Source organism: Strongyloides ratti (assembly GCF_001040885.1).
Source record: "Strongyloides ratti genome assembly S_ratti_ED321, chromosome : 1".
Lineage (NCBI taxonomy): Eukaryota > Metazoa > Nematoda > Chromadorea > Rhabditida > Strongyloididae > Strongyloides > Strongyloides ratti.
In genome coordinates this window covers 10553544-10578329 of record NC_037307.1, presented here as the reverse complement: position 1 = coordinate 10578329, position 24786 = coordinate 10553544, and the positions used below count along the sequence as shown (strand labels likewise).

The 24786-nt window shown below is 21.8% G+C and overlaps 4 protein-coding genes across 4 annotated transcripts; 3 read left to right on the top strand and 1 right to left on the bottom strand.

Moving 5' to 3' along the window:
- Positions 1 to 5247: 5247 nt before the first annotated feature.
- Positions 5248 to 5832, top strand: SRAE_1000324500 (Phospholipase A2 domain-containing protein; the record flags this gene model as incomplete). The annotated part of the gene is made up of 2 exons (XM_024650413.1): positions 5248 to 5389; positions 5447 to 5832. 2 exons carry the CDS (start codon positions 5248 to 5250, stop codon positions 5830 to 5832), a joined length of 528 nt encoding a protein of 175 aa, XP_024504193.1.
- A 158-nt stretch (positions 5833 to 5990) lies between these two features.
- Positions 5991 to 7361, bottom strand: SRAE_1000324400 (Protein of unknown function DUF1682 family-containing protein; the record flags this gene model as incomplete). The annotated part of the gene is made up of 1 exon (XM_024650412.1): positions 5991 to 7361. One exon carries the CDS (start codon positions 7359 to 7361, stop codon positions 5991 to 5993), a length of 1371 nt encoding a protein of 456 aa, XP_024504192.1.
- Positions 7362 to 13280: 5919 nt separating this feature from the next.
- On the top strand, positions 13281 to 18460 carry SRAE_1000324300 (Bent; the record flags this gene model as incomplete). The annotated part of the gene is made up of 5 exons (XM_024650411.1): positions 13281 to 13456; positions 13518 to 14379; positions 14639 to 14746; positions 17881 to 18189; positions 18254 to 18460. The coding sequence occupies 5 exons, from the start codon at positions 13281 to 13283 to the stop codon at positions 18458 to 18460; spliced, it is 1662 nt and encodes a 553-aa protein (XP_024504191.1).
- Positions 18461 to 19422: 962 nt separating this feature from the next.
- Positions 19423 to 24691, top strand: SRAE_1000324200 (Bent; the record flags this gene model as incomplete). Its single annotated transcript, XM_024650410.1, has 7 exons — positions 19423 to 20403; positions 20744 to 20842; positions 20996 to 21094; positions 21289 to 21387; positions 21474 to 21572; positions 22226 to 22303; positions 22358 to 24691. The coding sequence occupies 7 exons, from the start codon at positions 19423 to 19425 to the stop codon at positions 24689 to 24691; spliced, it is 3789 nt and encodes a 1262-aa protein (XP_024504190.1).
- Between the last annotated feature and the right edge of the window lie 95 nt (positions 24692 to 24786).

Sequence of the window (24786 nt, the reverse complement as noted above, 5' to 3'; positions counted from 1 at the left end):
GATTTTTTGCAAAAAATATTCCCCATTTTCGCCTCCAACTTTGAAGGCTCATAACTTCTGAAGTTTTAATTTTTACATATCATTGATTATATTCAAAATTCATCTCTCTTCAAGGGCTATCGAATGAATATAACATTATGCCAAAATTCTAAAAAAAGTTACTTTTTAAAATACTGATGACAAGTAGTAAAGTTGGAGCTTCTTGAACAATTTTTAAAAATCATGAAATATTGAAGATTTTTTTACAAACATTATTTATTCTAAGGTAATTTTTAAAAAGATATCGTTTGCCACTAAGCTTATCTTCATATAACAATTTTTAGCTAAGATACTGAAAAGTCATGAACAATGAATATTTAGAAAAAATTTCCGCCTTTGGTTATATCTCCTTTCAAAATGAAGCTAGAAACAAGCGGTTTTCTGAAATCGTTTTCATATTAGTTTTCATATGGGGTCTACCTTCAAAATTTTTTTATATCATCAGCCATTTTTGAGATATAAAAAATGATGACAAAGGATTAAGCGCGAAAAAATACCAAGTACCATATCTTGAAAACTTTTGAAAATCAAGAAAACTTTTCAACGTGGACTACATCTAAAAAGTTGAAAGAAGTCCAGCGCAACAAGTTTCATACTTCTACGATCTGTGTAACGTTAGTTATGAGTACGTTCTTGAAAACATTTCTTAAGCAACATTTTTCATTATATCTCAAGTTTGAGAAGTCCTATGAAGATGGGACTAGGTTAAATGATTTTCTCGTAAAAATTTGATCTAGAATATATACTTTAATTTCAAAATTGTCAACTGAATCATAAAAGGCGATTTTTTTCAAAAAATATTCCCCACTTTCGCCTCAAGCTTTGATTGCTCATAACTTCTGAAGTTTTAATTTTTACATAGCCTTGATTATATTCAAAATTCATCTCTCTTCAAGGGCTATCGAATGAATATCATATTATACCAAAATTCTAAAAAAAGTTAATTTTTTAAGTACTGATGACATGTCAAGTTGGAGCTTCTTGGACAATTTTTAAAATTCAGGAAATATTGAAGTTATTTTTACAGAAATTATTTATTTTAAAATAATTTTTGAAGAGAAATCGTTTGCCACTAATCTTATCTTCATATGACAATTTTTAACCAAGATACAGAAAAGTCATGAACAATGAATATTTAGAAAAAATTTCCGCCTTTGGTTATATCTCCTTTCAAAATGAAGCTAGAAACAAGCGGTTTTCTGGAATCATCTCCGTTTTAGTTTTCATGTAGGGTCTACCTTCAAAAAATTTTTATATAATCAACCATTTTTGAGATATAAAAAATGATGACAAAAGATTAAGCGCGAAAAAATACCAAGTACTATATCTTGAAAACTTTTGAAAATCAAAAAAACTTTTCAACGTAGACTACATCTTAAAAGTTGAAAGAAGTCCAGCGCAACAAGTTTCATACTTCTACGAGCTGTGTAACTCAAGTTATGAGTACGTTCTTGAAAACGTTTTTGAAGCAATGTTTTTCATCATATCTCAAGTTTGAGAAGTCCTATGAAGATGGGACTAAGTTTAATGATTTTCTCGTAAAAATCTGATCTAGAATATATTTTTTAATTTAAAAATACTTAACTGGGTCATGAAAGGCGATTTTTTGCAAAAAATATTCCCCACATTCGCCTCCAACTTTGAGGCCTCATAACTTCTGAAGTTTTCATTTTTACATATCCTTGATTATATTCAAAATTCATCTCTCCTCAAGGGCTATCGAATGAATATAATATTATGCCAAAATTCTAAAAAAAGTTATTTTTTTAAGTACTGATGACAAGTCAAGTTGAAGCTTCTTAGACAATTTTTGAAATTCAGGAAATATTGAAGATTTTTTTACAAACATTATTTATTCCAAGATAATTTTTAAAAAGAAATCGTTTGCCACTAAGCTTATCTTCATATGGCAATTTTTAGCCAGGATACAGAAAAGTCATGAACAATGAATATTTAGAAAAAATTTCCGCCTTTGGTTATATCTCCTTTCAAAATGAAGCTAGAAACAAGCGGTTTTCTGGAATCATCTCCGTTTTAGTTTTCATGTAGGGTCCACCTTCAAAATTTTTTTATATCACTAACCATTTTTGAGATATAAAAATTGATGACAATTTATTAGGCGCGAAAAAATGCCAAGTACTATATCTTAAAAACTTTTGAAAATCAAGAAAACTTTTCAACGTGAACTACATCTCAAAAGTCAAAAGAAGTCCAGCGCAACAAATTTCATACTTCTATGAGCTGTAGAACTTGAGTTATGAGTACGTTCTTGAAAACGTTTTTGAAGCAACATTTCTTATCATATCTCACGTTTGAGACGTCCTATGAATTTGAGACCAACTTCAATGAATTTCCCGTAAAAATCTGATCTAGAATATATCTTTTAATTTAAAAATGCTTAATTAGATCATGAAAGGCGATTTTTTGCAAAAAATATTCCCCATTTTCGCCTCCAACTTTGAAGGCTCATAACTTCTGAAGTTTTAATTTTTACATATCCTTGATTATATTCAAAATTCATCTCTTAACAAGGGCTATCGAATGAGCATAATTCCATTTTATAATTTTAAAAAAAAGTGTTTTCATAACATAAGTATTTTTCACAATATATAAAACACCATGTATTTTAGGTTTATATTGAGTAAACTTTAAAAGATGTTATTTTTGAGTTTTAAAATTAAAAAAAAACTTATCATATAAATTTTTCAATTACCACACACAAAAATTCTCATCAATTTTTGTCGTCATGGATAACAATATACAAAATAGTTATATTTAATCATATAAAAAGTTTTTTAATAATTTTATATTTTAAAATAGTACTTATGATATTTTTTGAATTATTAAATTATTTTTATAAGACAATTGTACTTCGAAAATTGCCTTCACCAAGTGGGTGAAATTTGCTGAATAGAAAAATTTTTATCTTTACATAGTATCGATGAAATTATGAAGAGTATTTGTTAAATTGAATGATTTTTTTTTGTAATTTGATTTTTAACACTTTTTATTAAAATATAACTTATATTAAAATAAATGAAAAATTTAAAAGTATTTATTAATTTTATTTGTTTTTTTTTATAATATAACACTTCAAATTTTATCAACCATTTTTTTTATAAGACTTTATTACTATATAATTAGTACTCAAAAATTAAAGTTTAATACATGTAATAAAAAAAATAAAGATTAAAGTGATGGATACATTTAACGTTTTACTTAAATTTCCAATAAATTATTTTCTAGTATAATTTATAAAGTTATAAATAGATACTAACCATTAAACATAAGAAATAAGTTATGTGTCGGTAAATTGTTATACCGTTTAATTGTAAGATGTATTTATTTTTATCAAAATTTCATAACAATTTATTTGAAATTCTTGTATGTCTTTTTTTAATTCTTAAATAATACATTTTCGTATGAAACATATTATTAATTGAATTTTGTTTATAACAATAACTTAAATTTTCCATACTATTTTTATTTGTGTTTTACAAATTAAATTGTTGTATTTGAAAAATTTTATATTAGTTTTAATTTATAGTAAGAATTTTTCATTTCCTCAAAACAAAGATCATTTAATTTTTTTATATAAAAATAATTTAAAAAAAGTTATATATTTATTGGTTATACAATTGATATTTATTATTATAACAAGTGCAAAACATATCAATTTGTTAAATTTGTTTTCTAATGAACTTCCGCTTTCAATTTTTTAGTTAAAAATTTGTTTTACATTAAAATTTTGGTTTTAAATTTCTTTTAGTCCATCTTTTGTTAAAAGTTTACAATTCTTATGATAATTTAGAATACTTTGTTTACCTTAGAAGTTTTTCAAAATACTTGGTATTATATAGTATTTTTGTTGGTAAAGTTTCTTAATAACATATAAAAACCATGTAAATTGATGTTTGATAAAGATACTGATTCATTATTATTAAGTAAGACAAACTATTTATTTTATACTTAGTTGATTCTTTAAAAGTTATAACAATTTTTTTATTCGGAACAAAAAAAAACTTGTTAATCATGTTTTATCCAATTATTAAAAAAGATATTTATAGAAATATTATTTAGTTATAAACAAAACATTTTAACAATACAATAAAAATAATTAAAAGTTTTTTTCGTTTTATCTACTATCATAAATTCTTATTTTTTCATATTCAAGTATTAAAAAAATTTTTTTTTGATCTATGAATTATATTTTAATACTTTTTTGATAAAAATTATTTAATTGTTTAATATTAAATGTTTTAATGGAATGATAATTTTATTTAAAATTTCAATGTATTTGAAATAAATTTGACTTTTTCAATTAAATAAAATAAATAGTATCACATTTTAATATGTCATATTAAATTGAAATTGTTTTTAAATGTAATTTTCATAAAAATGCATTTTTTTTATTCAAGTTTCTATAATTTTAATTTACTTTATTTTTTTTAAATAAAAATATTTATAAAGACATTTGTACTTTAAAAAAAAACAATTTTTAATTGAATTAAAAATATAGTGTTTAAATGCCTATCAATATTATTTCATATCCATTATTTCGTCATTTTTATGATATTTACATATAATGTTGATGACATTATAGAAATCTATTTTATTTTTTTCAATCATGAAATTGTTAAATATCATCTACCTAAAAGTAAGAAAAATTATATACAATTTAACAACAATAAATGTATATACATGTTTATTCAGTTAATCACGATACCACAACTGTGCTATTGTGTACAATCTTGACGCACTTTTTTTTTTATTTAATTATCTCTTTTTACAAATTCATTACACTTTAATAACACTTTTTAAAATAATATTTATTTTCTTGAAACATATTACTATTTTCTTTGATGATAGGCTTATTTAAATAGTAAATATAAAGCACCCAAATTATTATTTATGAATGAACAATACAATTATATTATTTTTGAATGAAGTAAAGCTTGTTTCAAAAAACTTTCAATAAAATAGAACGACAATCCTTCTACCATAAATAAAATTATGTACCCTCACAATTAATACACAAATCATGAAATATCTTTTTCTATTTTAATACCCAGTCTTTCATCAAAATCAATCATATATTTCCTTTTTAAAAACAAACTCGTTTGACGTTACTTAATTGTAATTCATCTTTCGCACAAAACGCCAATTATAATTGTCAAAATTTTTAATTGACCACTTATCTATTAAATAATGTTTCCATTATATTATCATTTAATTTTTTCTTTTGTACTTTATATTTGTGGATATGAGCAAACTTGGGAATGTGGGAATGATGATTTTTCAAAACTTTTAAGCGAATCATCTATTGAAGCAAATTGTCCAGAATTAAAATGTATGTTATTATTACCATACAATTTTTTTTAATATCATATTTTAAATAAATATTTAGGGGAGGTAAATGGGTGTTGTATTAATCATGATTCATGTTATGATAAACAACTTGGGAGAAAAAATTGTGATGATACCTTTTGCGATTGCTTATCGCGTGTAACTATTTCTAGTAAAAGGTGCCATGAGGATGATGCTGAAAGTTTTTGCATTTTAGTTAGAGAATTTGGTGAAGCTGCTTATAATGCTTCAGCACCTCATTTACATGTTGAATCTACTACAGCAAAAGTATCATCAATACCTACTACTACTACTTCTACTAGGAAATCTTTCACAAAACACAAATCGTCAGGGAATTTTAATATAAGAAATAATAACACGCAATTACAAAACGGAACCCTTACAACACACCTACCTCCACGTCGACTTTCTAAGAGGCATTTATAATATAAATAATTATTCTTTAACTAATCATTTATAGTTTAAAAAAAAGTTTTATTCTTATAAATGTTATTATAGATAGAAATAAAGTATCTAAAACAAAACAATATTCAACGAACAGATATATAAAAGAGAAAAAAAGTATTATTTAAGCTTAGGTATATCTACTTCATTTTAATAGTTTTCATTTTAGGAGCTCTAGCTTTTGCTTCCCTCTTTTCTTCTGCTTTTTGTAATCTTCTTTGTATTACCGGATCTTCTTCATTCATTATTCTTTCTTTTCTTTCCTTAATTTTGGCATCTTTCTTTAGTTGCGCAGCCTCTTGTCTTTGTTGATGAGTCATTTTTAAAAATTTAGCTTCAACTGCTGCTCTATTTTTATCAACTTTGGATTTCCCTTCTCTTGAAAGTTTTAATTTTTTAACTTTTTCTATTACATTAAAAGCGAAAGACATAATTTCATTAGTGAGTTCAATGTCATTTATTTGATCTATAATGTTAAGTGAAATTGTACATATAACTTCCGCTTCTGGCATTTTAGTGTAAACTTCACCTTCTTGTAAAGCTGGTCCTGTATATTGATCAGAAACATGTATATAATCTATGTATTTTTCATATTTTTTTAAATATTCACACATATTATTATCCATCAAATTTTGAATAACTTCGTTTAATTCTGTAAAAATGGCAAAATTTTTAGATAAACCAAATCTATCAGAATATTTTCTATCAGATGTAAATGTATTTAAATCTTCTGATTCTTTAACTTGTTTTGCAACAGATTTTCTGTTACCAATACAAAATATAATTGGTTCAATTTCTCCTTTAATAAGATCTGTTTTCATTATAACTTTATCATTTTTAGGTCCCATTATATTTTGTATAACTCCAAGTAAATCTTGTCTTTTGATTAATTTAATTTCACACATCATTCCTGTACATCCTAAACGCCCACTACAATATACTAGATAAGAACATTCTGTTTGTTTTATCATAACACCACCAACAGGATCTTCAGACACTCCATCATCACCAACTAAAGCAAACTTTGTTTCTAATAATGGCCTTGTAACTTCAAACCATTTATGGGCAATTGAATTATTTTTTGACATTCCAATAATAAAATTTACAGAATATATAAATAGTAAAACCATCATTAAAATTTCTATTTGATATGTTTTCCAATTTGATTTTAAATGTGTTGGAACATCAGCAAATTTCAATGGTTTTGGAGCATTCGCAGTTTTATCATCAGTATTAAGTTTATCAAGATCTTCTAATTTATTTTCATCATTAATATCAAAATTAGTAGTATCATCTATATGTGTAAAATCATCCTCTAAAAAATCATTAACTAATTCTTTTTCCTTTTTTATACTAGGCATAGGTGTACTTTCCTCAACTACAACTTTTTCTTCAAAATTTTCTTCAAATTCTGCAAATTCATTGTCCTCTAAATTATCATAAACATCAGATAATGTACTTTTGCATAAAAATAGTAGTAATACCAGTAATAATATGAATGAGTATCTCATCTAAAATTGAAAATGTGTTAAAATCAAAACTATTTTATAAAACAGTAGAAATTGAATCATGGTAAAATCAATGATCAAGAAGTACTCGACGAATGTTCATGCTAGTAACAAATAGTACTAAACCATTTGTGAGATGGCAGTGTTACAAACACATTGCAAGATTTCTTTTTTCAGATACTCTATTCGTACTAAGACCTAAGTGTCTTTTCACAATAGTGCAAAATTGGTGTCCTACCAAGATTTTTGAATAAAATATCTTTAACAACTTCTTTTTTACATTTTTTAAAATATACTTTAAAAAAATATTATAAATAACTTTTATTAATAGAAATTAAAAATTTTTTAATAGAAAATATAATGTCAATTTATAAGAAAAATTATTATCAATAGTATAAGAAGAAAAAAAAATGTTTTTAATAATATTATAATTATTAATTTTAAAAAATAATATTTTAATCAAAGAATCTATAAAAAGTTTCTAATTTTAAATGACCAAAAATATAAAAAATTGGCTAATTTTAAAGACATAGTCAAAAAATATAATGTTAAATATTAAAAATTCTACTTTCAAAATTAAAAAATAAAAATTATTACAAACCAAAATTATCTATAAAATTAATTAAAAAAATGAGTTAATAATAAATTTCCTTTTGAGTGACTTAATATAAAATTATTACTACCTGAGATACAAGAATTATGCAGAAAAAAATCAATATAATATTATGATAAGGTAAATGTTGGGACCAAAATTTGAAGAATTTTGAGATCATGAAAATGTACATATAATGAAAATCATAAATTTGACTTAATTGAATAATTGTGATTATTTTATAACTTGTAGTAGCCAAAGAATACCATTAATTGTTTGATTGATTAATGAAAAACAAGAATATTGTTTAATTAAAAAAAAACTAAACATAATTAACATAAGATAACAATTTTAATTAAAGGATTTACTTGATTAATTATTTTTTTATAAAATAAGACGTTAAAACAAATTTTTTTTTAATTTGTCAAAAAAAATTTTTTTTTAATAAAATTGATATTCTTTTAGAATTATATACTTTAAAAAAGTAAAATTAAATTTCTTGACATCATAAAAGTATATGACTAATTGATAAAAGAAAACTTTTTCCAACTTTTTATTATAATAATTATTTGGGTAAGAGGATGAAAAATTTTTATCTTTTATATATTTCAATAATTTTAATAAAAAGAAGCTGTTAAATGTTAAAATATTACCTAAAATATAAAATGTAATCCAGTGATTTAAAATTATATTTTCTTATTTCAATTTTATTAACTTCTTAAAAATTGTATTGACTGTTAATTATATAATTGCAACTACACATAGATAAAACATGAAAAAGAAAAGCAATATAAAATTTTCTTTATTATTTACACACCTGTTTTTACAATTTGATTTTCAAACATTTATGCATTAAAGCTTTCTCTTTAAAAGAACCTATATAAACATATCAAACTATAATAATATTTCTATCAATATATGTTTTTTTTTTTGTTATTTTAATTATCCAATGCTTTTGAAGGCTAATATTATATACGTGTATATATATTTTTTTTCTAATATTTTTTAAAAATAATTATTTAAACATTTATAGATACATGGACGTCATTTAAATTCCCAAATACTTCGTTAGGTTAAAAAAAAAAAGTACAAGGAAAAGATGTGTATCATATTTCTCCTTTTTCAAATTTTAATTTTATAGCTTGTTTTGTTGCTCTTTTACAAATATTTAAATTGCCTAGTTAATGTACAAAAATTTGTGAGATAAATGAAAAGAGGTGTACATTTATTCAAGACTTTTCCTCTATTTTATATTCTTTACTTAAATAATTTTTGATATAAGATGTAGTTAAGTTGCTATTTTAGTGTTAATTGAAATTTTTGATAGGAAATGTTTAGTTTCATGAAAAGTATATATTACGACATAATCTATCTCCGACATGAGTTATACATATTTAGGATTATATTTATGAATATTTCTTGAACGATTTTTTTTTTATTTCATATATGATATATATTTATACGATATTATTATTTGTAATAAATTTTGTAGTAAAACAGTGTTTTTAATTTTACACTATCTATGTACTATTACAAACTATAATATAACATTTTTATAATGAAAATAGTATTGTTTAGTATTATATATTTTTAAGTTTAAAATTATTGGAACATAACAATTTTATTGTCTTTTAATAAATAGAAATATTTAGAAGAGACTTAAGTTTATTTTAGTATTATCTGTTTTTCAAACAAACATAAGTGGTATATACTTAATACTTTTTTCTTAATTATGATTTTTAAAATATATTGTATATTCAATTTATTCTATGAAAATAACTTTTTTTTTTTCATTTTTATTAATTTTACTTACAACATTTATTTTAATTAAACTAATAGGAAAAAGGCTTTTTAAAAGAATATTATTGAAAGAAGAAACTTTTATTATAATTGAAATTAATATGTTTTTAACGTTTTGAAACTTTTTTTTACTATTATATAGTTTAGATATATTATTGAAATTAATACTACTAGATTTTTTGGACAAGTTTAATGTTAGATTGTTCATAGACTTGACAGTTTAAAAATTTATAGTGATTTTTGTTATTTCATTCTTTTTATATGAATCATTTTTTTTATATTCAATGATACTTTAAGGTAAATGTATTTAATAAAATATTATTCTTTCAATTGAAATAACTTTATTATCTCATAACTTGTTTATATTTATTGTATAGAATTTTTATTAAGCTTAACTACATTATATATATTTTTATTAATACATATATTATATAATTAAACTTATTATATTATATTAAAAAAAAAAATTTTTTTTTCTTATTTTACCTTTTATATATATAATATATTAATAAATTGAAATTAACTATTGATTACACATGAATAAAACTTTCTTCTTTTTTTTTTTAAATTTAGAAAAGTTTATTAATAGCCGTGTAAATAATAATATTTATCAGTTACCAATAACAACATTTTATTTCTGTAGTAATATTTTCCTAATTATATATTTCCAGATCAAGTATTATAATGATTAAGTAATATGGATGATTACTAAACATTTTAACAGTGGCAACATTTTATTATAAATGATTAAAATTAAATAAATCTTTTTCTATTAACTAACCTACTTTTGTAGATGTTTGATAAAAGCTTTATATTTTTAATATTCCTCTGTTTGAAGGTTTTATTGTTAGAAATATGGTTTATATATTCTTTTGTAGTATTATTATTGTATATCTAAAATAAAACAGAGGGAGAGGTATATAATAAGATATGAGGTGACACGTTATTATTTATGTTTACTTATCTAAAAGTTAAAAAAAATTTTTTTTTTAATACTTTATCATATAAAATAACAGTGATTTGTTTGCAAAATAGAAGTTAATAATAAGTACTGTTAGTGTGGTAGATTTATTCTCATTACCTTTTTTTATTGATCAAAAATCTACTTTTTTTTTTTGTTATTATACTTTATATATTATTAACACTATATATACATATATATATTTATATATATTTCTTTATCTAATTTATTCGTAAAATCTATTTATCATTATGTCAATATTTTCACCTAAAATTAAAATATATCCTACCATTTTAGCATATCTCGTATAACAAGCTTCTAAAATTAATCACTTTTAAATATATATACATAAAATTATATCATAAATTTCATTACGATATATGTATTAAAACCAAAGAGTCATTTGAACTCGTTTATATTAGTATTTTTGATAAAAACAGTGTCAAGCATTGTAAAAAATTTAGTGTTATATTCTATTTTTTTTAATAGTTATGTTTAACAAAATAATGCTACTAAATCTTTATCATTATATACACCTTTTTATAATGTTACTTTTTTTGTTATATAAAAATTTATAATTTTAAGAAGATTAATTTTTTAAAAGTCAAAAATATAGTTATAAATGACTACTCCAAAGGGTTTTTTTTTTTTTAAAAAAAATATTTTTTTTTATGATATATTTAAAATAAATGAAGGGTAAAGTATATTGTGATAAGTCATAAATTTTGTATTGTTATTAAAATAAAGGGTTATATCTCATGGATATATATGAATAATAATTTTTGATAAACCACATTTGACCGTTTTTGGAATATTTTTAATGTCATTTTAAGTTATACATATATTTATTTATATATATATATATTTATCCTAATTTGAATGTATAATAGTAGTTAAATTTAGCAATATATTTAAACAAAAAAAAAATTTTTTTATTATAAAATGATATTTTTCTTCCACTTTTCATTATACATATATATATATATTTTTTTTGTGGTAATTTATTTAAAATATATTATAATAAACAAATTAAAAAAAAAATAAAAAAAAAAAAAAACTACTATATACATTAGTGTATGTTAAGCACTCACTATTAAAGATATTTTAAAAAGACTAATAACTTAATAGAGTATACATTTTTATTCATAATTTAAGTTAATTTGTACAAAGTATCATTAGACATTTTAAAAGATTTTTATAAAATTGTTTACAATGAAAAGAGTATTTATTAATACAATGTTTAGTGTAATGTTCTAATTTAATGTAGTATAATTATTAATTCTACTAATTGTTATTAATATATTTGTCAATTTTAATAATAATCTAATCATTTAATTTTTTTTTTATTATCTATTTTTCTTAACATGTTAATGAACTTTAATTTTACTATACTTAATTTTTTATTATTTTTTTTAAAATATCCTATTTATATTTATTATATCTTATGTTATAGTTTCTTATTTATTTCTTTTTTTTTTTAAATTATTGATATTATATAACTTAAAATGTTTCAAAATATTAATAATATATATTTGATATTAATATTTGATTAAATTAATGTTAAAATTTTATTAATGAAGAAAATTTAAGGAAAAATTTTTATTTAAATATAATATTTGATATTTATGATAGATAGATATTGTTGACAAAACACCTTTATACTGTAAACAGGTATATATTATTTATATACAATTTTCTAAAACAAGCATAATGAATATTATAGTATTAACAAGTGTATTTCAAAATAAGATTCCTTGATAATAAAATTATAAATGTCTCTTGTCAATGTTATTTAAAGTGCTTGTCTTGTTTAAACTGATAACATACATTTTATGTGGACAAAAAAATTTTTATTCCCATTGATCAACATATACTTTATAAAGATATTTTATTATAAAATGACTGATAAACTTTTTCCTCAAACATATATTTATACATTTTCTCTACCTCAATTACTTTAATAGTACATTTATATGTATATAAATAGTTAAATTGGTATGTACATAAGAATAAATAATATATGACTTTTTCTTACAATACCAAAACGCTTCAAATATCATTAGTGAATAAAAGAGAGTATGATTGTTAAAATATACTGAAATATTATCGTAATAATAATAGTAATTTATGTTTTAATGTTCCATCTTTTTTCATCAATAGAAGAAAAATATTAATTGGTCAGTAAAAGTAACTCATCTCAACGTCATCATTACACATTTATATATATATTTTATCATTCATTTTACCAAATATATTTAATTTTTTTATTTTATTTTAATTTTTAACCATTAATTTTCTTTTAAATTAAAATTACCAATTTTTTTTTAGAACATATATCAAACAAAATATTTCCACTACATTTCATCTTTATTATCAATTTTGTAATCGAGAAATCATCATATAAGAACTTATAGTATTATTGTTTTTCTTTTAAACATTTACCTATTTTATTTTATATTTATTTATTTATCATACCATATCATATCATTATTATAATTCTTTTTATTTCATTAAAAAGAATTTTATTAATAAATTAAAAATAAAAAAATACGGTTTTCCTGAGAGAAGTATGCCTTCTCATTTAATTGGGCCTGTTAAATATGTTCCAAATAATGGTATATTGATAAATAAAGAAGAAAATTGCAAAAATAATAAAAGGGATGAAGTTATTGAAGATGAGTTAGGATTAAATTTTAAAAATTATTCTGTAGAAGAGGATTATGAATTGTTAGATGATTTAGGAAGGTAACAAAAAAAAAATTAATTTTTTTTTTTCTATATTTTATTTATTTTTTAATTTTATTAGTGGACAATTTGCTTTTGTCAAAAAAGTTAGGCATCGGAAGACGGGACAATATTATGCTGCAAAATTTATTAAGAAACGTCGTATAGCAACCTCTAGACGTGGAGTTCCAAGATCTCATATTAAAAGAGAAATTGAAGTTTTAAAATTAGTTGGTGGTCATAAAAATGTTATTCAATTGTATAATGTATATGAGACATCAGATTTAATTATTTTAATTCTTGAATTAATTAATGGTGGTGAATTATTTGATCATGTCTGTGAAAAGGGTGTCTTACCTGAAAATGAAGCAGCAGCATTTATAAAACAAATTTTAGAAGGAATAAAACATTTACATAGTCTTAAAGTATGCCATTTAGATATTAAACCAGAAAATATTATGTTACTAAAGAAAGATGAACCAAATATTAAGTTAATTGATTTTGGATTATCAAGAATTATATTACCTGGATTTCCTGTTAAAGATATGATTGGAACTCCAGAATTTGTCGCTCCAGAAGTAATAAATTACGAGTACCTTTCCTCAGCAACTGATATGTGGGCACTTGGTGTTGTAACATATATTTTATTGAGTAATGGATCCCCATTTTTGGGTGAATCAAGAGAAGAAACTTTTTGTAATATTACAGCAGCAAACTATCATTTAAGTGATCGTTATTTTGGAAAAGTTTCAATGGCTGCAAAAGATTTTATCAAAAATTTATTAGTTATAAATCAGGAAGAAAGAATGACAGCATCTAAAAGTCTTGAACATTCATGGATTCGTGGATATTTTAGTCTTGAAACAGAAAAAGTATTAAAAAGTATGGATAATTTACAAATTACAGATGGAAAAAAATCTTTTATTCCACATGAATATTGGAAAGTAAGTTTTTAAATTTTTTTTTAAAATATCAATAATAAAATTTAATTCTATCCTTAAATAATAAGAAGGTTAAAAAAAAATGATTGATTTTATTGATAAAAGATAAAAATCTTTTTTCTTTTCCCATTAAATATTTCTTTTATAAAATAGTAAATTAAAGCTTTTACAAAGAAAAGACACTTGTAAATTTATTTCTATTTAATTAAGTGTAAAAAAAAAAGATAGATATAAAGTGTTACTAATAAAATTTTTTTTTCAGAAAATCTATTTCAAAATACGCTTCATAAATCGCCTCACAATGAAAGTTAGACGAGAAATAGAGGAAGGTAAAGCATCTGATCTCACAATATCGACGAAATATGATCCAGTAAGTTTAATAAAAATGTTATAATAAAATTATATTTGTTTTAACCATTAAAATGTTTATAAAAATTTTTTTTTTTTTACTATACTATTAGTAATTTAAAATTTATTGGTAGGGAATTATTTTGATTAATAATTTAAATATACAACAAAGATAATTATTTCATATATAATAGTGATAACAGTTTAGTTTATTCCATTGTCTAAGTGTTATAATCACTGTTTGTGAAAAAGATATTTAAACTTTAAGATCTTTATTTTATTTTATGGAATGATATAGTGAGTAATTTGGTATTGATATATTATATAAATGGTATTGTTTTAATATTTTCAACATATTTAAAATTATTGTTTCACAATTACTTGTCTCTTTAAATTACAATTTATGAAAAAGAAATATAGGTGTATTTATTATATTATAATTCATTTTCATTTTAAAACTACACAATTTTATTTTGATAATTGCTTGGAATCACAATATACTATGATATATTATAAATATTATTTAGTAAAAAGAAAATTTATTTTATCTTGTCCCAAATATAAAATAAAATATATTTATTTTTACTTTACATGTATGTTACAGTTTTATAAAAATAGGAATAACATTTAAAAACAAGACATATTAACTATTACCTAACTTTATTTTTATTTTACTTATCTCTTTTTTTTTTTTGTACATTTACCTCAAGTATTCATATTTGTTTTAAAAAGGGACTGACTAATGACTTTTCTACAAATATTTTTCGTTGCTGGTTTTATCATATTACAATTGTTATCTATGATATTGCAAGATTTTGAAGAATGTATAACTTTGATAAACTTTTAATTATACATCTTTTATTTATTATATTTATCAATATTAATTTTACTAAAGATTTTATTTAATTGATTTAAATTTTTTAGTTTTTAAACAATTTTATTTTATATTGTAAAATTTTTGTAATATATTTTTATCATTATTTGACCTTTCTATAACTATATAGACATATATATATAATATACATACTTGAAACAAATTGAACAAAATTAATATAAAATGTTTAAAAATCATTTTAAAAATAAGTGTATTTTTTTTTTCTTAAACCAGATTCTTTTAATACATTATTATTAAAAGACTACTTGTAAAGAAAATATGTATTTTTATCTTATTTCGTAAATATTATACCAGAAAAATGTATGATCGAAAGATTTATAGATTTTTAGGCATAAGAAAAAGACAAAAAAACCTGATATATACACTATAAACGGTTATTAATTGTAAAAACAAAAATTGATTGAAAGTTTTATTAATTAATATTTTTATCATCTTCTTCAGCTTTAATTATTTATTACTAGTAAAATAATGTCGTTACACCTGTTTACTTTATAACTAAAAATTTACTACAACTAGCCTTTTCAAGGATTATTATTATTTTTTTTTATTAATATTTTTGTTAATATTTTTATCCATAATATATTATATTACTTTCCAAGAGATATTTTATATATAAAGTTTTTGATCATTATAGTAAATAACTTTTTTTTTAAAATATAGCTATTATTATATATGTCATTTTGACATACAAAAAAAAATATGGTAAGAAGAATTATAAAATACATACTTTTAAATGTTACATTTTTTTTTTTTGAAAATGACAAATTTTCTTTTAAATTTATATATATATATATATTTGTTAGATGTTTATTTATATTTGATATTAAAGATTATTTTATTAATTATTATTTTAGTATTACCAAAATGTTTACAGTGACAGAACGATTAAACTTCAATTATTGATGTTAATATATTGTTTTTGATCGTTTTCATTTAGTAAATGGTAATGAAGTATAAAAATATATTCTTTAAAAATTATTTTACTTTAAAATTTTAAAAAGAATCGGAATATTTAGAATAGTTAGAAATTTTTACACATAATTTACTTAAAACCATCTTTTGCTATTTTCTTTCTTTTTCATAATACATATAAATATATATTTAAAATATATATTTATAAACATAAATCTAAATCTGCCACATCACATTCTATTAAACTATATTTTTCGATTAATTATCACAACTCATTCCAATTTTCACATCTTACCAAAATTAATTTTCTTTATTTAAAGTACATAATTACAAAATATTTTATCAATCTCTATCTACCAGTTTTTAAAAGCCCATATTTACGATCAAAATTTTTGTGTATTGTCTTTCATTTAACTTTTTGGATTATTTTTATATAATATAACGTTAAAAATATTTAAACAATATGTTAATTATTTCCTTCTCCAAAGGATAATAATAGTGAACATTCAAATATATTTTTCTACCCAATAACACATTTAAATCATTCCAGTTATATTATATTCAAATTTATTCGTAAAAAAAAATCATATGCTTAAGCTCCCAAAAATTTCTAAAACATTTACAATAACGATGTGTCATCATGTATTAATCACTTATAAATATAACATCAAATTTTTGTGTACTTTATATTTTTTTTTTATATATATATTTTAAAAAAAAATTTTTAGAATCTACATTTTAATAAAATAAATTTGTATCTTTTTCAACTTATTATTTTTACTATCAAAACACTACCTTTCTAAATTTTATTTAATTTTATGATAGTGTACTCATAACAAATGTTTCTTCATTAATCATTAAATAAAATTTTTAATTTATCTTTAATATCTTTTATATACTAAATAACTAATTTTATAGTCTTAGTTTTATTATTATTAAATCTATACTTCAAAAATTAAATTTACTAAAATTAGTTTATATTTTTATTTTATTTTTCTTTTATGATTTTAAAACAATAATATCATATTATAGTATTTTGCTATAACTTCCTATGGAAGAACAGGTAAGGGATTTTTTTATTTTTATTTTTTTACATTATATTTTTATATAAATGTCATTACATTAAAAATGTTTTAAAAAATAAAAAAAATTTATTATTACTGTTTGGTAAACAAGAGTTTTATTAATTTAACTTTTTAATATATATATATATGTATAGAAAAAAAAAATTTAAGAATAATAGTAATTATTTGAAGTTAATTTTATAAATTTAAAAAATAGGGCAACATTAAAATTTTATTTTTATTATTGTAAATAGATTATAATAAATGTTTGTTTGTTTTTTTTAGGAAGAATATGTGATAAGTGCTGTTTTAGTGGCATGTGAAGAAGGAAATTTAGTTGGGTTGGAGCAATTAGCAATAAGACATGAAGTTAATTTAAATGTAGCAAATAAACTTGGTGAAACTTCTATGCATGTTGCATCTGGAACTGGAAATGATAAAGTTGTTATGTATTTACGTAGTCAGAATGTTCCTGTTGATGTTAAAGATCGTAGAGGTGATACTCCATTAATTTGGGCTGCAAGAAATGGTCATAATAATGTAATAAGAATTCTTTGTAAAGATAAAAATGTAAATATTAATCATGTTAACAAAGTATGTTTTTTTTAATATTGTTATCATTTTTTTTTTTAAATCTAATTTTTATTTATCTTTTTAGTCAGGTGAAACAGCTTTGCACGTAGCAACTAGGTATAGTCAATTTGCCTCTGTACAAACACTCTTAGAAAATGGAGCAAATCCAAATATTCAAGATGAACATGGTGAATCTTCTCTTCATATTGCATCATGGCATGGTTATTCAAATTGTTTAGATATTCTTTGTAAATATAATCCAAATCTGAAATTAACTAATCAGGTAAAATAAGTTACTAATTTGTTTTTGCTTGTTAATTAACAAATGCTTGATCCTATTTTCCTAAAAATTATAATAATATACTTTTTGTTTTCTTATTTATTTTTAATGTTATATATTGGTAAATAATGTTTTCAATATGTGAATTATTATTATATAAATGTATTCTTTCATCCGTTAAAATGCAATTTTAATTCTGTCAGTCTATTTTTAATGATTATTTTTATTAAAATAATCCAAATTTTATATATGTTTTTTTTATATAATATATTACATATACATATTTTAAATTAAAAAAAATAATAATATATATATCTTATTTATAAAGGCTTTTTTTCTTTGACGTGTTAACACTTCATTAATCTTCCAATTAAAGCTTTTTTCAAAATATTGACCTAAAATGCATTTTAAATTATCTTTTCAATCATTTATAACTTATATCATCTCTTGTTCTCTCCATGAAAAATGTACTTATTTTTATACTATTTCCAATTATTAATGCCTGTCCTCTAAAAGTTATTATTACCCACTACCACAATATATTTTTATTAATTTTCTTTCAATATAAAAGCATACTACAATATATACATATGTATTCAGGTAATCATATCTAAATAAAACTTTTACACAACATATAAAATTTATTGAATAGTAGTAAGGCTTTTGTCAATGAATTATACATTTTGTTGCCATAGTCACGCCTTTTTTAGAGCTATCATTAGAAATATTGCCAACCAATATATATATATATATGTATTTGATATTAATAACCGTAAAAATATACATTATTATTAGTCTATATATTTATTTTTCAATATATATATATAAATTTTTTTTAAAATATATTTATAGTTTTCATATAAGTGAATGAATTAAAAATTAAAACTATAATATTGTTATATACATTATATTTGTGTATTTTATAAAATATACTTATATATAACTTTATATTATTTTTTTTTTTGATAAAAATTATGTCAACTAACTTTGTTTGTCTTGAAAATTTAAAAACAGATAATATACCAGATTCAAGATCTTCCTCAATATCAACAATACACTTATCAGATGATGAGGGATGTAAAACACCAACTAATTTTAATGATGATATTTTTGAGCCATCATCTACTGATAAAGAAAGTTCAACTTACTCTAGTGATAGGTCACAAGTGACAAATTATGAAGGAAGTTATAGGGAAAATTTAGGAAGTACAATACCACCACCAGCATCTATTATTAGTGATTATTTAGGAAATCCAAGAAATGTAGCATCGACTAATTTTTCTACACTTATTAATAATATAACTACATCATTAAATTCTAATCTTTCTACTGATGCTCCACCTACATATGAATTTAGGCAAAAAAATCCATACTTATTAAATAATGATAAATATTTATCAAATAATAATAATTCTGATGAATGTTCATTATTAAAATATACAAGTTTTCCTTTATGTTACTCACCAGCTGTTATACCACAATTAAATTTATCATCTATTGTTAAACCATCAGAAGTATTAGATACACTTACCTCAAATGAAGGAATAAAAAATGATAAAATAGTTAAAGGAAATTTTAATTCTAAAAAAATTGCATGGCCAGAGGATGAAAAGAATAAATATCCCTCTACAGCTCGTGATTTATCTTTTTCATATTATTATAACAATGAAGAGAATAATAGTGATAGTATTTTTGTAAAAATTGTCCCAAAATTAGGTCCTTTAAAAGAAAAAGATGAAGAAGTGCCATCTTTTGATGAAGATGACTTTGATATAAGTAATATTCCCACTGCTATCATAAAAAGTAGGAGTGCTCCAACAACACAAAGAGTTAAAATAACAAGAAGAGCTCCCTGTGCCATCGCTTATCCTAATACCTCTGCATTTATTGGTATTGTTACAAATATGGAAAGTGGTGGTGATTGGGAGCACGATTTATATGAAGGTTGTTGTACGGTATGTTCTTAATAATTTATATTATTATTAATATTATTATAATAAAAAAAAAATATGTATATGTATTTGTATTTGTATCTTTTTTTTTTTTTTTACTCGTACTATATAATGTAAATTATGTTTAAAAAAAAAAAAGTTAAATTTGTACTGTTGTTTGATGGGATAAATTTAACTATTTATCTTTTTTGTCATATCTTATTTCTTTCAAAATTTTATTAACCATTCTTAGCATGCTATCAAATTTTTAGTTAAAACAAAAAGGCAAAATATTTTATATGTTGCTTTATATATTATTTATGTTAAACAAATTGTAATAAAAAATTTGTTTTTTTTATTTTAGGATGATGAAACTGCATTACATTGTGCTGCTGCAAGAGGACATTTGGAATGTGTTCAATCTTTATTAGATTGTGGAGCCCCTGTTGATGGAAGAGATCAAGTAAGTATTAATAATAATTTACATATGTATATTTAATTTTTTTTTATTTTATTATTAATATATGAACAAATAATATATTATATATATATAATAAGTATCAATATTATTTTTATAACTAAAAATTATAATACTAATATTTTTTTTTTTTTATAGACTGGTCAAACAGCACTACATTTAGCCCTACGACGATCACACATAGATATTGCTTTACTGTTAATTACCAAGGGTTGTAATTTAGATATACAAGACGAGGTAACTTTTACAACAAATTTACAAATAGATTTATTATACATTTTTATTTTAACCTAAATTTTATTATCTTCTTTATTTTATTTTAAATATATATTCTTAATTTAAAAAGGAAAAGTTAAATAGAGAAAGACACTCAAAATTTATTGTTTAATCTTTTAATTATATATAACATTAAACTAATCTTTTCTTTGTAGAACGGTGATTCTCCTCTTCACGTTGCCTGTCGATTAGGTTTAATTAGTGCTGTTCAAACTCTATGTCATATTGGAGCTTCTGTTGATTTAAGAAATATTGTAAGTTATTATTTTAATAACATTTATTTAACATGTTTTAAAATAATTTATCATTTTATAATATTTTAACTATAATTATTTTTTAGCATTCATTAACTCCACTTCATATAGCAGCAAAAGAAGGAGATATTGAAATTATTAGATGCCTAATTTTAGCAGGAGCTGATGTTAATTGTCTTACAAAGGTATGTTTTAATTATATTTAAAAAAAAAAAACTTATTACATTTATTTATTCATTAAGTATTTATATTATACTTTTTTTTTTAACTATTACATAAAATAATTATATGATTCACATTCACCCATACAAAACAAGAAATATAAAAATAAAAAATTCCAAATATGCGCAGGTTATTTAATTTTTAAACAAAGTATATATCTTTGTTACATTTGTCTTTGTTAAATCATCCCCATATACTCATCTAATATTTGATTCAATATTTGTAAATACATATATATATATATATGGATATTAATATATATAATATAAAAAAAGAAAGAATTGCGTCAATTTGTTTAAATAAACGGAATCTTTCCTTAACAAAATCAATTTTATCATTATATTAAATATCTCTTTATTATTACTTTACTATTTGATTATTATTATTATTATTTATAAAAAAAAAATTTTTTTTAATTGCTTAATTTGATACATAAAATAATAATTTTAATATATTATAGTTATTATTATTATTAGAAGTTTATTTAATATCATCTCTTTATTGTTAAAAAGTGTGAATAAAAATATCATTTATTTGTATAAATATAATAAAATTTTTTAATAATATAATAAAAAATATAATTTATTTTATTATAATTTTTTTTTTATAATTATAGAACGGTGAGACAGCTGAAAGTATTGCATTATTACAGGATAATTTACCTATAAGCAGTTTGTTAGCAAAAATGAAATCTGTAAGTTTTTATTTGATTAATATATACATATATTGATCTTTTTTAATTTTATAGACATCTAATAAAAATTTATACATTGATCAATTAATTCCCCATGAAGGATCATTAAAACGTATAAAATTAAAATTATTTGGTCATTCAGGATCTGGTAAAACAAAATTAATATCAGCTTGGAGTAATTCTGGTGTAATTAATCAATTTCTTGGTGCTGTATCAAAAAAATTTTCTGATAATATATCATTATCACCACATTCATCAAATTCAACATCAACTTCTATTGGTGCTATCTCATTTAATTCAAGTGAAGAAGGATATCATAGTTGTGCATCATCAACATCCTCCTCCATGTCTGAAGCATTACATAATAATAATTTTCAAAAATGTCAAGATTCAACAAATATTAATGGTAGTAATAGTAATAATGTTAATAATAATAATACCTCACCTGTTTATTTTAATCAACCAGCTCATCCTAATTATACAAGAGGTATTGATGTACAAAATGTAAATATTAATGGTGCTGGAGAATTTTCTATTTGGGAATTTGGTGGTTATGAACCATATCATATAGCATATGATCATTTTGTTGGTAATACTGATTGTATACATGCTGTTATATTTAATTCACAAGATCCAACTGAAATACAATATAAACAAGTTCTTTATTGGATGAATTTTTTAAAAGGACGTGTCACACCATCTGAACCAATTGGACATTGTGGTATTGTTAGTAGGAGAAGTAAAGTTGTTATTGTTGGTACAAATGCCTCCAATTCACAATTTACAAAAAAAAATAGTAATGGTGAATATATGTCATCTGATCTTGATGCTATGTTAAAAACTGTTAGATTAAGATTTGAGACACATTTTGATATTCATGAATCAATAATTCTTTTAGATTCTAATAATAATAATTGTTCTGGTATGAGGGCATTAAAAAATTATCTTCGTACATCAAGAGAATTTATATTAAATCGTCTTCAAAGACCATTATCATTATTAGATACATGTCTATCACATTTAACAACAATGCGTAAACATTATGAAAATTTCCCTGTAATAAGTTGGCCTCATTTTACAGCAATTATTAGAAATGAATTAAATCCTTTAGCATCTGATTCACATAGTCGTCAATTAATTCAACAATTACAATTAATAGGAGAAGTTGTTTATTTAAGAGATGAATCTACAGAATTAGATTATGTTGTTCTAAATCCAGAATGGTTAGGAACACATATAATTGGTATGTTATTATCTGCTGAATATTTAGGAAAATGTAGACAAACAGGAATTTATTCTATAGATGATTTTGCACCTTTATATCCTGAAATTGGTGATATTAATGATTTGTTACATATTCTTGATACCTTACAATTATGTTCACCAACAGAAGGAAATAATCCAGAATCTGAATTTGAATTTCCAGCATTTATATTAAAAGAAACACCAAAAGATTGTTGGAAAAATGATAAAAAAAATTATGTATATGGTGGAATGAAAATTTTACCTATGAGAGGAATGGAAAGATCTTTACAAAGTACATTTCCTCGTATTCAGACAGCTTTACGAAGATCTATGCATGATTTTCAAGATCCAATGGATGCTGATTTAACACAATGGACATCATGTTCAAAGTTATGTTCTGGTGCAATGGAATCATTAATTAGATTAAAAGGTGATGCTGTTGAAATATTGGTACGTGGACCATCTGAAATGGCAGCATCATGTTTTTATTTTATGGAAGATATTGCAAATATGGTTGAACATACAGCATCAGAAGTGGCACCTGGTATCTCTTTAGAAAGGCATTTCTTTTCACCAAAACATTTAAAAGATCATCGTCCTAATCCAGCTATCTTTCCTCCTGAAGTTATAATGGCTATGCAACAAAAAGAACAAATGGTAATAAAAAATAGTGATGATGAGGAGGAAAACTTTATTGATGTTGTATGTTTTGGTTCAAGAGAAGTTGCTTCTGTCTTGACATTAGGTATTGATGTAGGAGTTGCACAATTACAAATGGCATCAAGATGTGAATTGGCAGCATTACTTGATCCAAGTGATGCTATGGGTAGAGATTGGAGTATATTAGCTGTTAAATTAAATTTAACAGATCAATTACCAGAAGTTGATTCAACAGGACAATCATTATCACGTACTGATCAATTATTAGCTGAATGGGCATTACAATGTCCGGAGAATGCTACAGTTGGCCAGTTATGTTCAATATTAGAAGAATTAGGAAGAAAAGATGCTAAAGATGCATTATATAGAACAGTACCATTATATATATTTGCTCCATTAGAAGATGGTACTGGTATTGGTATGGAAACATTAATTGAAGGAGATTGTAATGATTCTGGTGTATATCCACATGTAAATGTATAAATTTTTGAATATCTCTTCTACTTTTTTGTTTTTCAACTAATTCTCATTTGATAATGACTGTTAAAATAATCAGGAAAAAAGCCATATTTACATCA